This window comes from Zingiber officinale, chromosome 8A, assembly GCF_018446385.1.
Source record: "Zingiber officinale cultivar Zhangliang chromosome 8A, Zo_v1.1, whole genome shotgun sequence".
Lineage (NCBI taxonomy): Eukaryota > Viridiplantae > Streptophyta > Magnoliopsida > Zingiberales > Zingiberaceae > Zingiber > Zingiber officinale.
In genome coordinates this window covers 133,444,058-133,462,146 of record NC_056000.1, presented here as the reverse complement: position 1 = coordinate 133,462,146, position 18,089 = coordinate 133,444,058, and the positions used below count along the sequence as shown (strand labels likewise).

The following is an 18,089-nucleotide window of genomic DNA, read 5'->3' as shown; positions in this document are numbered from 1 at the left end:
CCCTCTTGTGGTCGACCCTCTCCCCTTGCCTTTCCCCTTGCTCTCTTTTATTTCTTTGTGGTGGTGGTGGCCAGATTTTAGAGAAGGATGAAGGAGCTTTTGGGTGGTGTTCATCTTGGAGGATCGTCGCCCACACGACGTCCAATATGAGGCGAGGAATACGACAGAAGATCTCGAGGTTATTAGCATATAAAGAAAAGGTATAACTAGTAATTGCTTTCCGCATCATACTAGTTTTTCTTTGTATAAATTCCAAACACAAGAGACATATAATTCTAGAGTTTCGAATTTGTGATTCGAGTTTGTGTTTTTTTTTTTTTTTTCAAATTTGTGATTTTGTTCTTTTTGGTTAAACCCAGCGTTATATAAGGAAATTAAATATTAGTTTTCCTTAAAAGCTTTTGTCTATACGGTGGTGGATGATCTCATACTCAAGAAGGACTAGTGCCTCGCCATGCAGTCCTGGAAGCTAATTTTAGAAATTAATATTTAATTAAATTTAAAACATAGGTGGATTTGGATCAATAATATTAAGCATCGTTTGCGATCCAAATTTAAATCATTAAGAACAGATAAATTAAATTTGGAATCAATAATATTAAATTTCGTTTGCGATTCCTAATTTAATTTCTAAAAAATATAATAGATTATTTAGAAAATGTTTGACACTTGTACAAAATTTTTGTACAGTGGAACCGGTATGATCTTCCTAGGACCAACTAACAAATACATCCGTCCGGGATGGACGGAAAGGAAAAACACCATGGCTCGGCGTTCTACTTCGCCATCCCTCGTCCGACGACTCTGGCCCGCTCATGGACCGTCTTCCTTCTGGACCAGGCAAGACTGAACTAAGCACACTTCTTCATTTCAATGCTACAGATAATCAAGAAATTAGCTTATAGTAAACTTTGCTCGTGTTGCTTCTATGACTGAGCTTGTTCTATGTGAATCAGAGTTCATGTACTACATCGATTCTGTGCGCTCGCAGCTGATGACATACATAATCCTTGCCGCCGGAACAGTGTCGACGGAAATACTATATTGGGCATACAAGGGCGACGTGAATGTTACATGGAGTGAAGCTTGCAGTGTCTTCGACACCTTCTGCCGACGAGCCACCACCTCAGTCGGGATCACCTTCGGCTCGGCGGTTTGCTATGTGCTGCTCTCCCTTGTCTCGTCCTACCGCCTTTTCAGCACCTTTGCAGCCCCCGTCCCCTTCCTGAGCAGCAAGAGCCAGGAGATAGCAGCCTTCCCTAGCTGAACACCGCCATTAAGCTTTCCCCTGCTTATCTATATAGTCTGTGTTATGCCGTTCACTGTTGCAGAAGTGCAGTACTTAATGTGTGTCGAGTTTAATCTATGCAGTGCTCTCTGAAGGATTATGATTATATTCGCTTGAGTTTAATCTAAATGATGAGGAGTTGATTTGGAAAATGATTTTGTATGAATGATCAATGTAATATGTCATTTGAATGTCCAGTGGCCCTTCTTTTCATTCTTCATTCAAGTGCAGCATTTGCCCAGCTATCTATCCCCTTTTTAGATGGATTATGTTCCTGCTTGAGGAACTAGCCACCGCCAAGCTATTTTTGATATTGACGAAGTCACCAATCACTAGGAGGAGGAATGGATCGTCAAGGATGCTCGTCAGTTCTGAGAGGGAGAGAAACAAAGAGAAGGAAGGAGGGTTAGAAGGGAGATGTCCCGGTTCAGTCATTCTGATACTCAAATTAATCTTCGGCGAAGAAATGTAGAAGATGAATATGTGTATGTATGTTCATGTACACGTACCTCTGTCCATCAAAGTGAACAGTATTTATATTACTATCGTTGCATACTTTTCTCTAAATATTAATTGGTGATGGGACATTGTCATATCTCCAATATGTATACACATATTGATCTACGTGTTATATCAATTCACATGTTACATCACTTATAGTGCTAGTCCTTGGATATGAGATTAATTGGGTCAAATTAAAGGGCCTAACCTCAAATCGAAGAATCTGAAAGGAGTGAGTCAGGAGTCCAATAGGCGGGGCTGAGCAGAGCATTGGATCGGCTGGGTCGAATGGAGCTGAGTAAGGCATTGGGTCGGTAAGGTCGAATGGAGCTGAGCAAGGCGTTAGCCTATTGGATAGGCAGAGTTGGCTGAGCAGAGTAATGAGTTGGGGGAGCTGAGTGTAAGTACTCCGTAGTAGTTTTGATGTGATCAACTAAGTTAGTTTAGGTTTTGTTATGTTTTGATGTTCTGTGTCTAAGTGTGCAAGAACTTAGGAGCACATAAGGTCGAGCGAAAGACGCAGTTATTGAGAAGGACGACATGGGAGAGAGTCAACAGACTTGGTGTGTCCGAGGGACGAGATGCTGCAGAAGAGTACGCTGGCGGATAAGAAAGACATGCGCAACATTTTCGAGAGATGAGAAGCCGGAGCGAAAGGTTATTCGAGAAGACCGGAAGATGGGTTCGGGTGAGCCCTATTCCGAATGACCGAAATCATCTAAGCGAGTGGATCCGGAGCTAAAGACCCATACCCAAACGAGCAGAACCGGATCGGAAGACACAAACCAAAAAGTCAATAGGATGCTGACTTTTTGGGTCCAGTCGCCCGGAACCCTTCCGGATGCTCGGACTAGAAATTCTATCATATCGCAATGTGACGCGATCTATTGCGACGAGAATAAAATTCTATCCACGTCCAGACACTTGGAACCCTTCTAGGCGTCCCTATTAGAACTATAAATACAACCCTGGTTCAAAAAACTAAACAACAACACTTGTAATCAATTTTTTTTCTGTTTAGCTTTGTAATTGAGTGTTTCAACTACTGTAAAAGACTTCTCCATTTGAAAGAGACTTTTTAGTGAGTTTTACTTGTCTTGGATTAACAATAACTTAGATTGTAACCAAGTAAACGATCTACCTCTTTTTTCCTTTAATTAAATTTTTTTTATGCAAGTATTTCTTAATTTAGTTTGAAAAGATGAAAAATATTTTATTTTTATTCCAGGTTATTCACTCTCCTCTAATCGACCGTCAAGAGGACCAACATTGAGTTCAAAAGGTCAGGTAGATTAAATTGAAGGCGTCTAGGGGAGTTGAGCCCTTGGAATCGGGATAGATTGAGCTGAATGTCGGAGTGTTGAATCAGCAAGGGGTGACAAGTCAGACGATGAGCCTCTCACCTCAGGCAACCCGAACGGGAGTGATATGATCTGACTCCCTTTAACTTCTATTTAGACAGGACTAATGGCCATCTCGGTACATATGGAACTCCCAATTAATCCCCGTATCAGATTACATGTCAAAATTCAATAAGAAAGAAGAAGAAAACAAGATGTCGAAATTCAAGGCCTAAAACTTGATGAATGATAGATAGGAATAAACAAGATAGAAGAATAAGAAAAAAAAGTGTCCCTACTTTCAATGCAAGTGAATCTGCCATTACGTACTGTGGTGCTACATTATCAGTTTCACTTTGATATCCATAATCTCAGGAGAGAGAGACTGGATTATCATGTTGATCGAGATGTATACCTTTAATTCACTGAGCAGCCGTCAGACAGGCTGAAATCGTAGGTGGAATCCCCAGTGAAAGGAGGACATGGATCAACAGTTCTACAGTAGCACATATTAATATCGATCTCTTTTTGTCAACTATTTTGCTTTCAAGGTCATTGTAATCAATCAAATACGATAATTTATCAAAAAGATGCACATGAAAATCTAAATTTATCAAACGATATACACTATTTTGATATTTATCAAAGAACGTATTTTTTTAAAAGCATTTCCTATTTTATCCTCCTGATAATTTGACTTTTTCTACTATTTTTTTTTTTCACTATATTTCTCTCTCTTCTCTGTCGGCAGAAGATAGAAATAACATTAGTCAATTTTTAATCACATTTTAATACATTTGAAGAAGCCAAAATAAATAATGGACACCATATTTGGACTCCTTGCAATTTTAGAAATTCACAGGAACTGAAATGGGTACAATCGGAACTTTCTAGGTCGATCAGTGAGTTTCGGTCAAAACCCACTGATAGACCTAGAGAGCTCCGATTGCACTCATTTCAGTTTCTATGAATTTCTAAAATTGCAAGGAGTTCAAATATGATGTACATTATTTATTTTGACCTTTTGTAGATGTTAACAAACAAAATCAAAGAATCGACATAAAAACCCACGTTGGGCCTGATATGGAATCATATCAGGACCAACGTGGGCCTGATATCATTCCATATCAGGCCCACGTTGGGCCTGATTTGAGTCCATATCAGGTCCAATGTGATTTTTTTACCGATTCTTTGATTTTGCTTGTTAACAACTATAAAAAGCCAAAATAAATAATAGACACCATATTTGAACTCCTTGCAATTTTAGAAATCCATAGAAACTGAAATGGGTGCAATCAGAGCTCTCTAGGTCCATTAGTGGGTTTTGACCGAAACCCACTTATCGATCTAGAAAGCTCCTATTGCACCCATTTCAGTTTCTATGAATTTCTAAAATTACAAGGAGTGGAAATATGGTGTCCATTATTATTTTTGGCATTTCTAGTAGTAGACCAGAGGTTTTGAAAAATCTTAAATCTCTTTTTTTTTTTTTGTTGTTACTAGGCTTGATATCTCCCATATCAGGCCCACATTGGGCCTGATATGAAGAGATATTAGGCCTAACGTGGGTATGATATCTCTTCATATCAGGCCTAAACAAAAAAAAAAAGGAAAAAAAAGAAAGATTTAGGGTTTTTCAAAATCTCTGGTCCACCACTAGGAATGCCAAAAATAATAATGGACACCATATTTGGACTCCTTGCAATTTTAGAAATCCACAGGAACAGAAATGAGTGCAATCGGAGCTTTCTAGGTCAATCAGTGGGTTTCGGTCAAAACCCACTGATGGACCTAGAGAGCTCCGATTGCACCCATTTCAGTTTCTATGGATTTCTAAAATTGCAAGGAGTTCAAAAATGGTGTCCATTATTTATTTTGACTTTTTATAGATGTTAACAAGTAAAATCAAATAATCGGCATAAAAGCCCACGTTGGGCCTGATATCATTCCAAATCAGGCCTACGTTGGGCCTGATTTGAGTCCATATCAGGCCCAATGTGGGCTTTTTTACCGATTCTTTGATTTTACTTGTTAACATGTATAAAAAGTCAAAATAAATAATGGACACCATATTTAAACTCCTTGCAATTTTAGAAATCCATAGAAACTGAAATGGGTGCAATCGGAGCTCTCTAGGTCCATCAGTGGGTTTTGACCGAAACTCACTTATCGACCTAGAAAGCTCCGATTGCACCCATTTCAGTTTCTATGAATTTCTAAAATTACAAAGAGTTAAAATATGGTGTCCATTATTATTTTTGGCACTCCTAGTGGTGGACCAGTGGTTTTGAAAACCCTAAATCTCTCTTTATTTCTTTTTTTTTATTTTTTTATTTTTTGTTGTTACTAGGTCTGATATCTCCCATATCAGGCCCACATTAGGCCTGATATGGGAGATATCAGGCCCACATTGTGCCTGCTATGAAGAGATATCAGGCCCAACGTGGGCATGATATCTCTTCATATCAGGCCTAAACAAAAAAAAAAGGAAAAAAAAAAGAAAGAGAGATTTAGGGTTTTTCAAAACCTCTGGTCCACCACTAGGAGTGCCAAAAATAATAATAGACACCATATTTTCACTCCTTGTAATTTTAGAAATTCATAGAAACTGAAATATGTGCAATCGGAGCTTTCTAGATCGATAAGTGGGTTTCGGTCAAACCCCACTGATGGACCTAGAGAGCTCCGATTGCACCCATTTCAATTTCTATGGATTTCTAAAATTACAAGGAGTTCAAATATGGTGTACATTATTTATTTTGACTCTTTATAGATATTAACAAGCAAAATCAAAGAATCAACATAAAAGCCCACGTTGGGCCTGATATGGAATTATATCAGGCCCAATGTGAGCCTGATATGGAATGATATCAGGCCCCACGTTGGGCCTGATATGGAATGATATCAGGCTCACGGTGGGCCTGATATAATTCCATATCAGGCCCAACGTGGGCTTTTATGTTGATTCTTTGATTTTGCTTGTTAATATCTATAAAAAGCCAAAATAAATAATGTACACCATATTTGAACTCCTTGCAATTTTAGAAATCCATAGAAACTGAAATGAGTGCAATCGGAGCTCTCTAGGTCCATCAGTGGGTTTTGACCGAAACCCACTGATCGACCTAGAAATCTCTGATTACACCCATTTCAGTTCCTGTGGATTTCTAAAATTGCAAGGAGTCCAAATATGGTGTCCATTATTTATTTTGGCTTCTTCAAATGTATTAAAATGTTATTAAAAATTGACTAATGTTATTCCTATCTTCTGCCGACAGAGAAGAGAGAGAAATATAGTGAAGAAAAGAAAAACAGTAGAAAAAGTCAAATTATCAGGAGGGTAAAATAGGAAATGCTTTTAAAAAAGTGCGCTCTTTGGTAAATACTAAAGTAGTGTACGTCTTTTGGTAAATTTAGATTTCCACGTGCGCCCTTTGGTAAATTGCCGAATCAAATATTTAAAATAGATTTAGATGTGTACCGATACGGTGATGAAAAATGATCCCATTAAAAATAGATCAAGTAAAAAAAGTTGATTGATATGGAGGTTAAGGTTAAAATAGTTAAAGATCTCAGTCGGTCGATCAGTCGGGCAGGACGATCAGACGAACGAGAAGCCTGAGTGGCCAGGCAAGGATGCCAAATGGCTCACCTAATGATGGCAGATGGAGTCGAGAGGTAATTGACAATCCACGACGTGCTAGTCTCGCTGACTGAATGACATGGTTGGTCGGACGAAGGTAACCAGTGACAGTCAAGAAGCAAAGAAGGAGATGAGCCAGGAGATCTGAGGGACACGACCGAGCGAGGTGCTCCGGCCTAGTAGACACTGATCGGCCTATAGCGGACCCCACCTAAGTATCTCATCGTATCCTTTTGAAGGTTTGCGTCACTAACAAAGGAGCATCTTCCGTAGATAAATGGTACTTTGGAAACTTCTAGCATGTCACATCATAGATATGCAAACTCACTTAAGGAAAAGTGCTTGTCTTTTCATACGACACTTAGAAAATGCACACACGCTTTGAAATACGTGCACAGACACTACCGTGGCGTTAGTTCTCATCTACAGGAGGAGGTATGCGCAACTTCATCATTCTACATTTTCTTCGCTACAACATTTCCACTGTTCTTTACATCGCTGGAGAATGACTTGAGCGTCGGAGGACTAACGCCGGAAACCCCTTTTTGGCCCGGCACTAACGCTTTTGTGTTGCAGGACTACATGGAGCCTTCGCTTCGTCAACCTTCAAGCCACATCCCCAGCTTGTCATCTTCTCTATTTTGGAACAGGATCATATTTGACGTCATCTGTGACAACTCTACCTGAATCTAAAACGTGAAGATGGAGGGTGTTGGACAATTTATGGCGGTAACACTAACGCAAGAAGACTTGGAGTTGTTGATACAAGCCTGAGCTGCGAAGATGATGGAGCAGCAGCAGACAACAGCCGATTGCCGAGCGGTCGACCGCACAACATCGGTGACTGGCCAACATGCTGAACCTAGAGCCCGAGTGGAAGACCAGGCAGGCCGAAAGTGGGGCAATAGGCCGACCGACGTCTTCCGGGATGCGCCGAACTCACCGATCCCTTACCACCGTGCGTTGTTCCGCCCGCCATCAAAAGAACAAGGCCACGTAGAAAAGTCGCAAAGTTCCTCTTCTGAGGACACGTCCGCCTGGGATAGACGGAAAGGAAAAGCACCATGGCTCGATGACTCTCTCTAGTAGATCAATAAGCAGTTTTCCCTGGAGATCCTAGACGACTAACTACCAAGGCATTACTGACCACTGACGATCGGGAAATACACGGGGGCAATTGATCCCGACGATCATTTGATCAAATTTGATAACATGGCCACACTCCACCAGTTATCGATGGAGTCAAATGCTAAGTATTCCTCACCACTCTCTGGATCAACACAGAAATGGTTCAAGCGGTTGTCGATTGGATCCATATCTAGTTTTAAGGACTTTCAATCGACATTCCTTCAGCACTTTGTGAGCAACCGTCGCTATCAGAAGACTAATGTCAACCTGTTCATAGTCAAACAAGGGTCCAAGGAAGTATTGTGGGCCTACATTAAGAGATTTAACCAAGTGGTTATGGAAGTTCCATCAGCCACTCCGGAGATGTTAATATGTTCTTTCTCCCAAGGATTTGTAGAGGACGAGTTCTTTTGGTCACTCATCCGAAAGCCTTCGAAAGACTTCAATCACTTCCTTGGGTGGGCTACCGAATATATCAATGTTGAAAAGGCCTAGGCAGCTCGGAAGAAGGAAGTGATCCTGAGCCCTCCGCTGTCCCGGAGCACTGAATGGCACATACACAGCAACCACCAAAGGGGCTCCAAGCGGGAACAACACAGCAACACCAAGAGCCATGGACCCATGTAGTTCAACATGTGGAGGCTGAGAAGGTGAGGCCCACCGAGTCCTAATCGTGGACCCCGCTAGCTATAGCTATCATCGCTCACCATCCCATACACCAAAGTTTGCTACAGTATCAAACTGAAGCCTCACAAAGATTCCACCATTGATCCCCCTATCCTGACGAACATTGACAATGTCGATCGGGAGGGCAGTGTGAAGAGAGGAGGAGGGCAGCCGAAGAGCATCGACACCAGCCCCAGCACAAAGATCATGAAAGGTCTGTCAGAGCATCGGCCGAGCGAGAACGCCCATTGGCTCAGGAGGAGGAGAATCACAGCAACGACGCTTGGGACGACATAGGAATGATCGCAGGAGACCCGACCGATGGTGACTCTAATTGGACGGAAGTCGCACACCAAGTGATTAGAAATTCACGCCATCAAATGCAGCATGGAAAAAGAAGAAGGACCATAGATCAGTTCGGTCTTCAAGACTTAGAGGGAGTGGAAGTCCCTCATGATGACACATTGATCATCCGAGCGGTAATAGCTAAGTATAATATTCACCAAACTTTTATTGATACTGGCAGATTGGTGAACATTATATTTATGAAGGCGTTTGATCAACTGCAAATCTACCGGAGCGAGTTGCAGCCCATGACGATTCCCTTACACGAGTTCACCGGCAATGAGGTATTTGCTGATCGGCCAGGCTCGGCTGGCCATTTTTCTCGGAGACGAGCCACTCAAGAGGATGAGGATGACAAACTTCATCATGGTGGACACCCCGCCTACCTACAATGTTATTTTGGGTCGATCGATGTTGAACCAGTTTCGAGCGGTCATGTCCACATTCTGCCAGAAGATCAAGTTTCCCGTGGATAACTTGGTCAGAGAGGTTTGTTGGACCCCGTGGGTATTTTGATGTGATCAACCAAGTTAGTTAGGTAATGTTTTGTTATTTGATCCCTGTGTCTAAGTGTGCAGGAACTTAGGAGTGCAGGAAGTCAAGCGGAAGACGCAGCTAGCGAGAAGGACGGCACGGGAAGGGAGCCGACGGGCTCGGTGCGTCTGAAGGACGAGAGAGCTGCGGAAGAACGTGCATAGCGTTTGAGGGATGAGAAGCCGGGATGGAAGCCTGCTCAAGGAAAAGGTCGAGAATTGGGTTCGGGTGAGCCCTATTCTGGTTGGCCGTAATCACCCAATCAATCGGAGCTTCGGAAGATGAAAAGGAGCTGAAGAAGCTAGCTGGAGGCGCCTTCAACTAAGTGTTGAAGGCGCCTGCGCTGCTTGCAGGCTTGGAGGCGCCTCCATCACCTTGAAGGCGCCTCAGACAGTCCGAGGCACCTCCAAGACTGTTTGAGGGGCCTCGGACCCAGCCAAAGTGGTCGTCTGCAATCGGATAGAGTTTTATCCGGTCAAACCATTGGAGATGCCTTGAACCCTTTTGGAGGCGCCTTCAACACTCGAGATAAACTTTCCAGGAGCTATATAAAGGCCCCTGGAGCTAAGAAATAATCATTCAACTTTGTATTAAGTTCCTAGCAACCTCTGAGCAGTCTAAGTGTGTAAAGAAGGCTTCTCCGCCTACAGTAAAAGAGATATTCTAGTAGAGTTGTTCGACCGCCTTGGATTAACAACCATCTTAGTTGTAACCAAGTCAAAATTCTGTCTCGTCTTTTATTTCTGCTCTTTATTTTATTAGTGTTGCATTTTTTAGTTGAAAGTCTTGAGGAGGGTATATTTTATTTTTCAGGCAATTCACCCCCTCTTGCCGGCCCCGCTGCACCAACAATTGGTATTAGAGCACCACCGCCTCAGAAGGACTAACCGCCAACTGAAGCACAAAGATCAAGACGATGGTCGGAGCGAACATTCTTCCCCCAAAATTTGACGGAGACTTCGCTACATGGAAGCGAAAAATGGAGGTATTTTTCAAGACTGAATTCGATATCCTTTTAATAATGAAATATGGATATACAGCGCCAAAAGACAAAGAAGAATACAACTGGACGAAGAAGGAGTAGACCAATTTTGTGGCCAATGGAAAGGCGAAATTTCACCTGCTCAGTGTTCTGCCACCCCAGGAGGTAAGTCGGATCGGAAGCTACGACTCTGCCAAAGACCTCTGGGATAAATTCCTGGAGCTCCACAAAGGCACCTCAGAAGCGAAGCTAGCGAAGCGTGACATCCTCCGGACACAGCTGACGAATCTCCGGATGAACAACGGCGAGAAGGTAGTGCAACTCTAAGCGAGAATCAAGGAGCTGATAACGTAACTGACAAATCTTGGTGAATCGGTAACAAATCGAGATTCCATTCGGTATGCGCTCAACGCCTTCCCAAGAACTCCAGAGTGGGCGTCATTAGTAAATGCTTACTACATCTCTAAGGACTTTGAGGTAAGTAGTTTAGAAAGTTTATTTTCTACTTTCAAACTTCACGAGTCTCGACTTGCAGAGCCTAAACAAGTAGAGAAGTCGAACCTCAACATTGCCCTACAAGCCAAAAAGGACGATCCCGACTCCGAAGCGTCGATCGACGAAACCGAAGCGGCGCTACTGGTAAGACGTTTCAATAAATTTCTTAAAACTAATAAATTTCGATCACAATCAAGGAAGAATCAACACAACAAAAGGATGGTTCGATGCTACAACTACAACGAGGAAGGACACATCAAGGAGGACTGCCCCAAATTAAAGAAAAAGGAAAAGTCTCGAAGACCGATGCCCTCTAAATGCAAGAGTTTGAAGGATACATAGGATGAATCTTCATCCTCCGAATCAGAAGTTGAAGCCTTCTCGGGAGTAGCACTGATGGCCAACCATCTTTTTGAAGAAACTAACTCGGAGATGAGCATAGATGAAGGGGGAGGATCATCAGAAGAAGAAGAAAGCTACGACGAAGGGGGAGCATCACCAAATGAGGTAAGTAAGGTACGTGCTCTAACCCCTACTCAGTCTTTTAAATTTATGAAAGTGCTTACAAAAGATCTAGCGAAATTAGAAAAAAAAATATTGAATTGAAATTACAAGTAGCAAAAGCATGCCCACTAGAAATGTATGATATTTTAAAGTTAGAAAAATGAGAAACTGGAAATTGAAATTGAAAAATTTAAAAATAATCATGCATGCTTAATTAAATTTCCAAAATCAAAACTTAGAGTTTATGGAAAATTAAATTGGTATATTAGAAAGCATCAGGGACAATTTAGAAAAGTTTCTAGAAACTATGTACCCCCTAAGTTCTTAATTAATCCAGTAGGAAGGAACCTTTACTGGGTTCCAAAATCTTTTCTAGACTAATTTTTTTTTCAAATAAAATTTTTAAAAGCTTTCAGCGAAAAAATTAAACATTAAAATTTCTTTATGAGGCTTTGTCTAAGGAATTGGTTGTTGCTCCAATAACCAAGAAGGTCTAGTGCCTCGCCACGACCTGGAAGCCAAAATATTGGAATAAAAATGTTTAATTAACTTTCTGATAAAGCATTAAAATTAAGATTAACTAATACTTTAGAAAGTTTATTTTAAAAACATTTTGGAAATTCCTTAAAAAATCTTTTAGAATATGTTAAAATCTTGTTTTAAAGGGGAAGAGATAGGCCTAAGTTAAAAATTTTGTTTTAAAATTTGTTTTTACTTCGAAAACTTTTTTAACTCTTTTTAAAAGTGCCTAAGTTAGAATTTCTTTTTAAAGAAATCTTTTAGAATACGTTTTCAAAAGACTTTGAATTTTGAACATGTTTTAGACCCCGTTTTTGTTATGATCAAAGGGGGAGAGATAGACACAAGTTATGGGGGAGTTAGAAATATTTTAAAATTCTGTTTTGAATTTTTGTAAAATGATATTCTGTTCAAAAATTGGTATTAGATCTGAGCTAAATCTTATGTTGCAATTTATTTTAATTACAAATTTATGCTTAAAAAATTTAGTTTAGTAATTTCTTTAAAATTACTACTTGTCTGTTTAACCCTAACTTGAACTTGGGTTGATGCACATCAAAAAGGGGGAGATTGTTGGACCCCGTGGATATTTTGATGTGATCAATCAAGTTAGTTAGGTCCTGCTTTGTTATTTGATCCATGTGTCTAAGTGTGTAGGAACTTAGGAGCGCAGGAAATCAAGCGGAAGACGCAGCTAGCGAGAAGGATGACACGGGAAGGGGGCCGACGGGCTCGGTGCGTCCAAAGGACGAGAGAGCTGCGGAAGAGTACTCTGGTGGACGAAAATAACGTGCGATGCGTTCGAGGGATGAGAAGCCAGGACGGAAGCCTACTCGAGGAAAAGGTCGGGAATTGGATTCGGGTGAGCTCTATTCCGGTTAGCCGCAATCACTCAATCAATCGGAGCTTCGGAAGATGAAAAGGAGCTGAAGAAGCTAGCTGGAGGCGCCTTCAACTAAGTGCTGAAGGTGCCTGCCGGCTTGGAGGCGCCTCCATCACCTTGAAGGCGCCTTAGACAGTCCGAGGAGCCTCCAAGGTTATTTGAGGTACCTCGGACCCAGCCAAAGTGGTTGTTTGCAATCGGATAGAGTTTTATCCGGTCAAACCATTGAAGGCGCCTTGAGCCCTTTTGGAGGCTCCTTCAACACTCAAGATAGACTTTCCAGGAGCTATATAAAGGCCCCTGGAGCTAGGAAATAATCATTCAACTCTGTATTAAGTTCTTAGCAACCTCTGAGCAGTCTAAGTGTGTAAAGAAGGCTTCTCCGCCTCCAGTAAAGGAGATATTCTAGTAGAGTTGTTCGACCGCCTTAGATTAACAACCATCTTGGTTGTAACTAAGTCAAAATTTTGTCTCCTCTTTTATTTCTGCTTTTTATTTTATTAGTGTTGCATTTTTGAGTTGAAAGTCTTGAGGAGGGTATACTTTATTTTTCAGGCAATTCACCCCCCTCTTGCCGGCCCCGCTGCACCAACAAGGTTAAGGGTGACCAGCTGGTAGCTCAGCAGTGCTACGTTGAAATGGTGGAAACTCAGTCACGAGCTGCACAGAAGGCTCAACGATAGAAGGTAAATGCAATTTTCGAAGAGCCTCCTGTGCTGGTCTATGACGAGAAAGAAGTCAAAGTGCATCCTAGCCAACCGGAAGTCATGACTTTCATCGCAGCCGCCCTGAGTGTACAAAAGAAGGCAGAGCTGATTGCCAACCTAAGGCAAAACCATGATGTGTTCACATGGGCGAAGCATGAGCTCCCAAGCATCTCACCGACCATCGCACAACATGAGTTGCATGTCCAATCGAATGCTAGGTCTGTAAAACAAAAGAAAAGAGACTTTAAATTAGAGCAAAATCAAATCATTCAAGCGGAAGTAGAAAAACTGTTGGAGACCGGCCACATATATGAAGTGCAAATCTCGAGTTGGCTAGCTAATGTGGTGCTAGTCTCCAAGCCAGGTAATAAATGACAGGTTTGCATTGACTTTTTGATACTTGAACAAGGCATGCCCGAAGGACTACTGCCTGCTACCATGCATTGATCATATGGTAGATTTAATGGTAGGTTGTGAGCTAATCTGTATGCTGGATGCGTACCAAGGCTACCACCAGGTGCCTCTTGCCAAAGAATATCAAGAGAAGGTCAGTTTTATCACAGTTAATGGAACCTTCATCTACAATGTGATGCCATTCGAACTGAAGAATGTCGGGGTCACCTACTAGAGGTTGATGAACAAGGTGTTATGAAGGCAGATTGGTTGAAACATAAAGGTATATGTTGGTACAAGGAGCACCATATAATCGAACCTGTGTCTTGATAATGACAAAGGATTCAAAGTTAAGGTTATTTATTGTCTAACAAGTGTGATGAGCTTGCAGGAAAGTCTTAAGTGTTTTTAGGAAAAAGTCCTAGTGGATTCTAGGCAGATGGAAAATCCTAGGGGGAGGTAACTTTAGGTCCTAGGGGGTGATAATCCTAGGTTTATGAAAAGTCCTAGCTGTAGTTAGGCAATGAAGTCTTGGTCCGGGGGACTGGGCGAAGTCTTGGCAGGTAGAGCACTTTGGGCGAAATCCTAGAGTCAGGAACTCTAAGTGAAAATCCTAGTGGTCGCGGACCAGGTGGAAGTCTGGACGGGTCGTGGACTGAACGTTCAACATGAAGTCCTAAAGTCTCGGACGCTGAGCAAAAGTCCAGACGGTCTAGAGAACTGGTCTGGTAAAAGATAATTTATCTTTAAAGGAGTAGGTAAAACGCGTTCCCTGAAAAGGGAACAGTATACATTGGTTTGATCTAGGGTTTTAGGAAAATTCAAAAGTCAGAACTAGACAGTCTAGAGGCCATCAAAAGTTATTCTTTTATATTACTTTATTATTTGCTATTTGTATAACTCTGGTTTGCAGGAAGACTAACATCTTTGCAGGGTCAGATGGTGCCTTGTTGAGTCGACCAAACGTTCGAATCGATCGATCGAACCCTTAAACAAAAGGATCAGATTTTCAACAAGTTTATCGGGTTCGACCAAGGGATTGGTCGACCGAACTGTGGGTTCAGTCGACCAAACAGTGGATAGGTGTCGACGTGGTCAGGCCGAGTTGATCAAACCAGATGAGTCAGGGATCATCGATGGATCGATTGATCGAACTACAGGATCGATCGACCAAACAAAGGCTCTATCCGAAGCGACATAATCTGGACAGGAAGATATACAGGTTCAGAAGCTTCGATCGACCAAACACTTGGATCGATCAACCGATCAGCGCCGAATCAAATAGTGATCTCGAGATCAATGGATCTGGATCAAGTTTGAGTTGGCTATAAAAGGGGCCTCGACTGACACTTCATGACAACTGAATCTGAAAAACTTCTGCTCCCTTGTGTGCTGCTCTGAGACAATCCGCCAACGTCCAAATGTTGCTCTGACAATCGACGAACTGTTGCTATTCTTTATTGTCAGTAAATCTTGTTGTTAATTTCAATACTTATACTTGTCATCTCTGTAAAAGGCCTCTCGAACTTATAGTGATTGCCCAACGAAAGCCATCAACGATCGTCGGCCTTAAAGTAGGAGTCGTCACAAGCTCCAAATCAAGTAACCAAAAGTGTTAGCACTTGCTTTATCTGTTTACTTATTTCTACTGCGTTTATCTCTGATTGTTTTTCGAAAAGTGAAAAAGCCACGAGTGCTATTTGTTGGTGCAACCTTAGGTCAAGGTTGACCTGGTTGACCAGACTCGAGATGACTTGACTCGAGTTATGTTTTGATGTTTGACGAGTTATGACGATGTTTGACGTGAACAGAAAAGTTGTATCTTGATGTTTGACAAGGATACAAGCTTGGGAGATTGTGGGTGCAACTCGTGGTCAAGGTTGACCTGGTTGACCCGAGGTGAGTTGACCTGACTCGGAAAAGTCCAAGCAGGGAGCTTGGCACGGGAGAAAGTCCAAGTATGGAGACTTGGCACGGAGAAGTCCAAGTATGGAAGCTTGGCACATGGGAAGACGGAGAGGGCTCGGTAGCTCGTTCTCCGGACTGTGGTCAGAGAGGGCTCGGTAGCTCGTTCTCTGGACCGGATGTGGAAAGTCCTGGTGAGTGAAGTCAGGTGAAAATCCTAGTGAGTGAAGCTAGGTGAAAGTGGAAGTCCTGGTGAGTGAAGCCAGGCATTCGGGAAAGTCCTGGTGAGTGAAGCCAGGCAGTTTGGAAGTCCTGGTGAGTGAAGTCAGGCAGATTGGAAATCATGGTGAGTGAAGCCAGGTAAAAACCCTAGTGAGTGAAGCTAGGTGAAAGTCCTGGTGAGTGAAGCCGGGCAAGGGAAAATCTAGATGGATCAAGGGTGATCAGGACATCTGGTGTTGAGAAGGTCAAGTAGGTCAAGGGAGTGACCGGATACTTGACACAAAGAGGAAAGCCCAAGTGGGTCAAAGGGATTGACGGAACACTTGGTGGAGAATTCTAGCAGGTCAAGGGAGTGACCAGATGCTAGGAATGATGAACCAACATGTCAAGGTTGATCGGATGTTGGTGTAGAAGCCTGAGGTTTAGGGTTGGGGAGTTTGGATCGTGCAGGGACCGATCGATGATACATGGATAGCGATCGGTCGCCGCACCGATCGGAACTCATCGATAGCCTCATGGGTTATCGATCGGTGCGAGACCGATCGACAACGATCGAGGCGCAGAAGTTCGGGAGAAGAAGCTGATCGGTCTACGGACCGATCGGGAGGTTCCCTGATCGCGTGGACCGATCAGAGAGTTCTGATCGGTCCATGGACCGATCGGAGAACCGAAGCGAAGGCTAGGGAATGGATGGTCCGTGGACCGATCCATGGAGCCTGATCGGTCCCAGGCATCGATTCAGGCACTAGCGCTGACGCAAGCCAGATTTCTTCGTGTTTCTTCGTTTTCTTCGCAGTTTATAAAAGGAGGCTGCTGCTGCGAGCCTCGAACTTCTTCTTCTTCTTCTTCCTTGGATTGAAGCTTAGCTTCTGTGCTCTGAGGTTTTTGAGCTTTGCTGAAGCTTCGCGTGAGCTTCGATCTCGATCAGCTGCTGCGTTTGGGTTGTGAAGTTGCTGCTTCATCGCCTCCGATCGACAGAGAAGGCAAGCGAGTGTTGCATTCATATTGTTGTTTGTATTTGCTTCTTGCTTTCTTGTACTCCTTTCTTGTTGTTACAAGTATTGTGGCGAGGTTTCTCCACCCACAAGGAGCATTTATTAGCCGGTTCTCCGGGGACTCATCCACCGACGGATTGATAGGCTTCGTCCACCTTACGGACACGCCGAGGAGTAGGAGTTTATCTCTGAACCTCGTTACATCGGTTTGTTTGAGGTTTGTCTTCTTTCCCTTTCGTTTCTGTGTTTATTTTCCGCTGCGCTAACACGTTTTGCAGAAACGCGACGATTTGGGGTCGGCTATTCACACCCCCCTCTCTAGCCTCCGTACGAAGGATCCTAACAAGTGGTATCAGAGCAAGGTTGCTCTTCGTCGGATTAACACCCGGGGGAGCACAAGCTAGAGAATGGATCGACTCGGAGAAGACATCACGTTTCCACCATTCTACGAGTGCTGCGACTTCGAGTATTGGAAGGTAAGAATGAGGTATTTTCTTATGACTAACCTTGAAAATTGGAGTTGTGTGCAGGTAGGGTTTACTCATCCGGTGGATAAAGACGGAGAAACCCTAGAGAAGAAAAAGTGGACAAAGGAGCAAATCCACCAATCCACAATCAACGATGAGGTAACGAAAATTCTTGAATTTTCATTACCTAATGACATTTTGTGTAAGGTAGGTGGTTATAACAATGCCAAGGAGTTATGGAACAACTTGGCCAAGTTCCATGAGGAGAGCTCCACTTCAAGCCATGAAGAGGAGTCAAGTGAGCTAAGTAGCTCACACCATGGAAGAGAGGAATTAGAAGTTGAGGGTTACTCAACATCTAAGGAAGAAGAGGAGGAGAGCACTTCTTCAAGATTGGAGCAAGAAGAAGCATCTACCTCCGGAAGGGATGAAGGAGAGAGTCTACATTCATCCTCAACCCTAGGTAACTCAAGCACTTTAATTTCAAGCAAATTACACATAATGTGTTTTGAGTGTAGGGAGTTTGGGCACTACAAGAGTAAGTGTCCAAAGAGGATTAGAAAGTCTCCACC

The 18,089-nt window shown here is 42.7% G+C and overlaps 1 protein-coding gene across 1 annotated transcript; it reads left to right on the top strand.

Annotated features, from left to right (window-relative positions):
* The first annotated feature begins 741 nt into the window (after nucleotides 1-741).
* On the top strand, nucleotides 742-1,440 carry LOC122011278 (CASP-like protein 2A1). Its single transcript, XM_042567666.1, has 2 exons — nucleotides 742-840; nucleotides 992-1,440. The coding sequence occupies exons 1-2, from the start codon at nucleotides 742-744 to the stop codon at nucleotides 1,265-1,267; spliced, it is 375 nt and encodes a 124-aa protein (XP_042423600.1). The 3' UTR covers nucleotides 1,268-1,440.
* The last annotated feature ends 16,649 nt before the right edge of the window (nucleotides 1,441-18,089 follow it).

Coding starts and splice junctions, on each gene's coding strand:
- LOC122011278 (XM_042567666.1), top strand. CDS start 742: ATGGACGGAAAGGAAAAACACCATGGCTCGGCGTTCTACTTCGCCATC. Junction 841..991: donor CCGTCTTCCTTCTGGACCAG/GCAAGACTGAAC, acceptor GTGCGCTCGCAG/CTGATGACATACATAATCCT.